Source organism: Pterocles gutturalis, unplaced genomic scaffold (genome assembly GCF_000699245.1).
Source record: "Pterocles gutturalis isolate BGI_N339 unplaced genomic scaffold, ASM69924v1 scaffold11723, whole genome shotgun sequence".
Classification (NCBI taxonomy): domain Eukaryota; kingdom Metazoa; phylum Chordata; class Aves; order Pterocliformes; family Pteroclidae; genus Pterocles; species Pterocles gutturalis.
Genome location: NW_010120550.1, coordinates 6,068 through 13,396, shown reverse-complemented (window position 1 = coordinate 13,396; position 7,329 = coordinate 6,068). Strand labels below are relative to the sequence as shown.

The 7,329-nt window shown below is 47.9% G+C and overlaps 1 protein-coding gene across 1 annotated transcript in view; it reads left to right on the top strand.

Annotated features, from left to right (window-relative positions):
* LYPD6 (LY6/PLAUR domain containing 6) overlaps positions 1–6,887 on the top strand; it is a 7,122-nt gene extending 235 nt beyond the window's left edge. The window contains exons 2-4 of the mRNA XM_010076949.1: positions 1,209–1,307; positions 5,920–6,050; positions 6,693–6,887. Coding sequence (XP_010075251.1) covers positions 1,209–1,307; positions 5,920–6,050; positions 6,693–6,887 — 425 coding nt within the window. The remainder of the gene's footprint in view (positions 1–1,208; positions 1,308–5,919; positions 6,051–6,692) is intronic.
* Positions 6,888–7,329: the final 442 nt, after the last annotated feature.

The window sequence follows — 7,329 nt, the reverse complement described above, 5'->3', positions numbered from 1 at the left end:
TAAATATCCCCAGGACTCATAAAACTAGTTGGTATAAACCCAGAACGGTCCTTCCCAAAGGGATTAAAGGGTTACAGGCAGTTGCTGAATGTGTCAGGAGCTTTTTGTTTGCTATTTTCTGTTCTTTAATAATTTATTTGGCTATAAGACCAAGCTCTGTGGCCACAGTTTGCCCAAGCGCATCGACAGCTGTGAGCAAGGGACAAACGTGACCATGTGCAGCTGTGGCACCAACTCCTCCTGACTTTATTCTAGTAACTCCCTGAAGCCATACTATAGAAAAGTTATGCATCTTTACATCTTCCGTGGACTCTCGCCACTCTGCTCACTTCATCAGACACAAACTTATTTAACTCTACAAGAAGGGAGCAGCTGGGGAGCTGTAGCCGCTATCTGTTCCCAGAGAAACCCACCGCCTTTCTGGATTTGGCTGAAAAATTTATATTCTGTACAAGTGAGATGAAATTCCTCTTTCACACTGTAACCATGACCTGCTAGAGGTCCAGGGCAAGGGGGGTGAATTTAATTAATATTGTCCCTTGTGTCCCTGTTCCCTTGGTGGGCACGGGGAGGAGGTGGAGAGGAGGGTTCAGGTTACTTTGCCCTGTGGAGATGAACGTGACCCCTTCACCGTTTGGCTCCTGAGAAGGTGGCAGCATCTTGAAGAGGTATTGAATGTGCTCCAGAAGCCCTGCCAGGAGACCACTTAAGAAGTTACGCTCTTCGTTTGGCGAGATAAATTTAGGACGAAGCCTGCTGTTCAAAACAGGAGGTTCAGCAAATTGATTTTTTTTTTTCTTTTGGGGACAAGGTGCAGCTCGTTTCCTCGGTGGGACGGTTTCCAGAAGTATTTTAATCCATCTGATATGTTGTTATCAGCGCTGATAAAGGAGCAGTGCTGGATGTGAGCTGTGATACCAAGAGAATCAGCACTCCTTGCTCACATGAACTCCCTTTGAAGTCAGGAGCCGGGCACTTTTGCTCAGCAAACACGGTGGAAATGAGTCCCTGCTGTAGCTCTATGTGCCCTCCCCTCACTGCCATGGGTGATGGGATTTTTACAGATCAGGACCAACCTGATGAAGTTGACAGGTATACTTGTAGAAAGATATGTCTAAAGAGAACAAACGCTGCTGTGTGCCTCTGGGAAGCGGAGCGGGACCGGATTAATTGGCTCATGTTAACGGAATATTGTCTGTCCCTTTCAGCCACGCCGTATCCGCACGGATTTAAATGTTTCACCTGCGAAAAGGCAGCGGATAATTATGAGTGCAACCGATGGGCTCCGGATGTCTATTGTCCAAGAGGTAACCAGCTGCGTGTTGGCATTTAATTTAAACCCACCTTATGACAACTGCTCACTGTCCCCACCGTGGGGACAGCACTGAGCCCCCATTCTTCCTCGAGTGTCCTCGGATGCCGGCGATCGCTACGCCCGCTTGTAAGCCCCCTTGACAAGAAAGATGTGTAAGCGATACGAGTAATCCCTTAAGCTTTTCTGTCTCTTTGCGGTGGGGAAGTTTATGGCTTTCATCTACTCCCTGTGTTCCTCCAGCTCGGCTCGAAATTAAGTCAGGCTGGTGTTTATTTACGGGTTGTATTCCTCTTATTGGTGAGCACGGGGCTGGTTCTTGCTTTGTTGTTCCCCTCCCTGATGGCACAAGCAAGTCAGGGCAGCCCAGGCAGCCTCTTTTTGGCTGACATCAAGATATTTTTAATATTTTGGGCTCATAAATCCCACTGGAGTCTGAAGTTGGCAATTTCAGAATTTGGGATACCGGCACCCAAGTGTTGGATCCAGGTCTGGGTGAGATCCCCAGATCTCCCTTACCACTTCTTTTTTTGAGATGCTCATGAGGCATTAGCATTGTCCACAGCCCCTGATGAAGCTCTGAACACAGGTTGGACGTGGGCTGTGTCCTTGCCGGTGTGGGACCCGTGTGCGGGCAGGAGGCAGCTGCGGTGGCAGAGGGAGGGATGCTGCCAGGGCTCACCGCTCCCCGGTGATTTTTGTAGGCTGGGCAGCATCCATCCGGAATGGCTGTGATCTGTTGTGGGACATTACAAGTGCCTTCAGAAAATATTTATTTTGGAAAAAGAAAGCCCGTAACCTGCACGGCAGGGACAAACCAGCTGTGTTTGCAGCCCGCGTCAGGGCGCGTTATCTGGCGGAGAATTTATTTGCTTTGGGCTCAAATCGCAACATCAACAGCGATAAAAGAGATGAAGCTGGCTGGCATCGGATGAAACCGATGTTCACGGACACTCCCTGCTTTGGCAGGAGGTTTTTAAGTGACTAAGGACGGTGTCACCTGCAGATCGCTGTGCAAGCAGAGGTGTGACTCAAGGTCTGCCTTTAACAACCAAAAAAAGCAATGGGAATCTGGAAAGTGAAGTTAGCACTCCATGGCTGTTTGGGGGAAGGGAAACCCATGCTTTGGTGCATCTGTAACTCATCAGCTGGGTCCATCCAGTCCAGATGGCGGTCACCAGCCCTCCTGCTGGCTGGTGCAAACACCCACCGCTGTATGTTCAGGAAGCGAGGACGGGGTTTTGGCTGTGAGAAGGGGTTTTGGCTGGAAATCTGCATCTACCTTTAATCTTGAGAACAGAGGAGTTGTTATCTCCTTACACTGCAGGGATCTGATAACGTCCTCAAGGCACGACCCACTAGTGCCCAGATTACCCCAACGCCGCATTGCCTTGGGGCTGGGGCACGGCTCTGCCTGCGGCACGGACCCCCAGCCCCTCGCTGCCGGTGAACTGGGGAAAGGGGCCGGGGACTGCGGCTGAAACGCTCTGTCCTTACTCTGTCGCAGTGGAAGCAAAGCGGAGAACGCCGTTGCTCCCCACTCTGAAGAAATCAGCCATCGCTTTGGGGTGCCTCATCACCGATGGCTTTTGTTGGCATCTCTTAGCTTGACATCCAAGACGCTTCCACATCGGGAAGATTTTATTAAGCCAGTTTTTTGCTTTGTTGCTTTAATTTTCAAACGTGATTTTTGAGTTCTTGTAGGGAAGCTGCAGAAACACCGCCTCGGGTTTTTGGCGTGACTGCAGGCGTGCTCTGGGGGCTGGGGTTATCTGCTCGGGTAATTACCTTATCTCTGCCAGACAGAGAAGTACGCTCACGGTGGTGTCTCCCTCGCTGCAGTGATCCGAACCCGTCCTGTTTTGCTCAAGTTGAGTGGTGGAAGAAAATGAGAAAACTCCATCTTAGTATTTGCTTTTTTTTTTTTTTCTTTTTTTTTTTTTTTAAGACAGAGTGTTATTAAAACCAAGCAAACCAAAATATTTTCATTAGCTGTAATGTACGATTTCAAGATTTCAAGGGAACTGCATTTTGTGTGTAACAAAATTAATTGTAACAGCGAGTTAAAACATGAGTCCTTCTATTGAACAGAGGTTAGAAAAAGCATTTCCTAGAAGGCAGGCCTCCCGCTGTGCATTAACCTTGTTTTCTGTTATTTATTAGCTTCAGCTCAAGCAGAAACGGTGTTAGTGATCTAATCTGTATGGAAATACTGCACTCAAATGCTCCCAGTACTCTATTTCTGGATGGCCTGTGGGCGGGCTGACGTCTTGGTGGTGGCCCCCACCACCGTGGGGATGTTCCAGCCACTGCAGGAGGCACCCGAAAGTGCTGTCAGAGTTTGGGAAACAAGCTCTCAAAAGTCAACATGTGACTCTGGGCCCTTTGAAATTCCAGATTCAGTGTTTCCTTACCTAGTTTAAAGCAGAGACGACAACTTTCTCCTGCTGCAGACACATACCAGCCTGGCTGGGTCTCCAGGTGTGGGGCTGGTTTGCAGCATAGCCTGGCTGGCTGGCTGCGCTGCGACTTCTCTTTTCAGGAGCTGGTTTCTTCATTCGTGCTCCCTTTAAGGGTACAGGAGGGTGTCGTGGTTTTGACCCTGGCTGGCAGCAAAACACTACAACAGCTGCTCGCTCACCCTCCTCCCCCCCCCAGGGATGGTGGAGAGCATTAAAGGCGTGAAGGGAAAAGAGACTTGGGGGTTAAGATAATAATAATTTAATAATTCAAGTACAATAATGTTGGAAATAATAATATTGATGGTAATACATAGTAATAGATATAAATGAGTGACACACAGTGACACTGCTCACCACCCCATGACCAGGGCTCAGCCTGTTCCCAGCCAATGATCCTGGGGCAGGGAGAGTCCCGAAACCACAGTCCCAGAATGGAGATAAGAGCCTGAGTGTCCGAGAGACCGAGACGACCCTGAGAGAGGGGTGACCCGGAGGGACACAACCCGGAGCAAGAGAGAGAACTTCTGTCCAGAGCCTCACCTCTCTCCTGGGCATGCCGGGCCCATCCTTACCCTGGGGCTGTGCAGCAGTTGCCTGGGTCTGGCACCACCCTGCTGAGAAGCATCACCTTTGATACTACAATGTCTTATCTGAACTGCTCTAAATTTCTCTGTTATTTTAGGTAAGATTTTTAGAGCATTGGGCCTGTGTTTTTCATGGTCTTGGGTTGGAGTCCCCTCTTAGGGCTGGAGAGCCTGGAAAATGAATTAAAAGCCGGGTGCTGCAGCCCTGGCGGGTTTGAAGGAAGCCAGCACACCGAGCATCGCCAGCCGCCGGTGATAAGTTCAGGCTGTGTGCTGTGGATATCGCACTTGAGTTAAGAGCGGGTCAGAGACATGGCAGATGTCTGCGGGGTTTGGTTGCCTGGTGGTAACGTGTTCAGCCGAAATCTCGCTTGGCTGTTGCTAAATGGCTCAAGCATGAGAAGTATGCAGGGTTTGCCCATTGGAGACCAGGGCTGAACAGGAATGTTCACTTTAATTATACTCCTTTTTTTTTTTTTTCCCATTGTGAAAACAACAATTTCATTAATAATAAGGTTTGATTAATAAGCAGCAAGGTATAATTTAGAGAAGAAATATATGATGGCATGTTTCCTGTGCTGAAAATCCAGCGTTTTCATCTTGGGGTGCTGGGAAGGGGAACAGCACCTTCAGCTTCCTCCTGACGACTCAGGCGTGAAATAAACCCAAATTCCTTCCAGCCTGGGGATAACCGCAGCGTTTGTCAGGCGTTCTGCTTTGAATTTTCTGGGTGTTTTACAAGTGTCACTAGAGGAGTAGCTTACAAAAAAAGGAGGAGAAGGATGAGGATGGTCTCCCTTGGGGATGTGGGAGCCCGCAGGAGGAGCATGTGGACGACGTGATGGGAACACCAAGGACACGGTCCACGTCGTGGTGCTTTTTCCAAAGACCAGGAAACTGAGAAATGCATAAATCCTCCCAACTATTCTGCTGGTTTTTGGCATTATTCTAGAGAGGATAAAACAGAGGGACAGGGAGGATGAAGGATGTTCTCCGGGCTGTGCGGGAGAGCCGGGATCGGAGTGCGAGGACAGCTGGGATGGGCTGTCAGGATACAGGGAAAGGCGTCTCGAGGGCATAACCCCTTGGGAATTCTACAGAACTGGTGGCTGTGCATGAAGCTCGGAAAAAACATAAAACGGTACAAAAGAAAGTTAGCTTCAGGTGTAAACAGGCATCGTGGTGACTTTTTTTTTTATTATTATTTTTTAAAGAGAATTCCTGTAAAACTAACAGTGCACGAGAGTTGGGGTGTTTCTCTGAACCTCCGTCTGTAACTTTATTATCCCATGTGTGTTTCTTTATCTGAAATATAGAGACCTACATTAGTGCTGGGAAAAAATCTCCGTGTTCCAGAGTGCTTTGAAACCTCAGGTTTGTGCCAGAGCTTAGGGTGTGGATTTAGTGACATTCATGTATTGCAATAAATATATCTAAATTTTTTTTTTTTTAAAATCCAAAGATTTGGAAAAAATCTGAGATCTCTTTCCCACTTCTTCCTATTTGTAGACTATCACAAAACATGAATTTGATAAATAAACGCATTTTTCTCTCTTTCTAGATACAAGATACTGCTTTAGCCAACACATGATGAAAGCTACTGGAGAGAGCGTCTCCGTCACCAAGCGCTGTGTGCCGTTAGAGGACTGCCTGTCTACGGGGTGCACGTATGTCAAGCATGAAGAATACAAGGTATAGGATAAAAATCGATTTTCTTTCTCATATGACAACTGAGCAGAATCCTTCTGGGCTCTGCTAGAAGCCTGGCTGGTTCAGTGGGTACATCAGCATTGTCAGAAATGAAGTTTCGCTTCTTAACGAGCTCCAGCTCGTTTCCACTTGTTGCAGAAACAAAGGAATAACCTCTTCCAGAAAAAAAAAAAAAAAATTCCTAGCCCTGGGAAGGCAGAGCCGTGTGTCCTTGCGAGCTGACACAGGAATTGTCTGTCACTCCAGTGCCTGCACACTAGGTGACAGGCAACAAAAAAAAAAAACCAACCCTATAAAATAAATACCCATTTCTTTGAGTTCTGGCTTGTGAGCTCTACTTCAACCAAGCAGCACTGGTTGTCATCAGTTTACTATTTTTTGGGTAGAAAAGAAAATAACCTCTTCCAAGTGGATGTGTCCTCCTTATGCTAGCCCCTGTATGGTGAAATTGTTCTCCAAGTAGATGGATTTTTTAAAAAGGGCAAAAAAAAAAATAAAAGGGGAAAAAAAATCAAAGTGGCCACTGTGCTCCTTTGCAAGTGTCGTATTATTTTTCCGACGTCTTTGTTCAAAGGCAGTGGTAATTTTCAAATAATAACTGAGTTAATACCTGGTTTCTTTCAGATCTGCACCTCCTGCTGCGAAGGAAGCATCTGCAACCTGTCCCTCCCCAAGAACACAACAGACGCCGTCTTCACCACCCTCTCCCCCCTCAACAAAACGCAGAGACTCTCCCACCCCGTGCTGCTGACCGCGGCGTGTCTCTGGCTGGGGCTGGTGTCGCAGCACTGGGTCACGCTGTCCCGCGTGGGCAGCTGAGGACATCCGCACGAACCTTCACCCTCTCCCTGCACTTGGGAGGTGTCTTTGAAAGGCTGATTTTCCCCCTGATTTTCCTCCTGATTTTTTGTTAACGGACAAGCTAGCCAGCCTGGGATGGAGCCACATCTGAAGGGGGTAAAACCATCACGTTTCTCTCCTGTTTCCTGAAGAAACTCATGGAAAACGTTCCCAGAATCCGTGGCTGAGACCGCTGCATACGCTTTTCCTAACGTCTGTCTTTTCTCCAGGGGGAAATGTTATTTAAAACTACTCTACCGCTGCTAGTATCGCCACTTACTCATTGGAAACTTTCCTGTTATCATTTGTCAGAGCACTAACTCCCGCGTCTCGTTAACCGCTTTGAAGACCCTATGGTAAATTACCTACAGCCAGGACGTCTTTGCGGTCTCCCACCAGCCACCTCCCCAGCAACATGCAG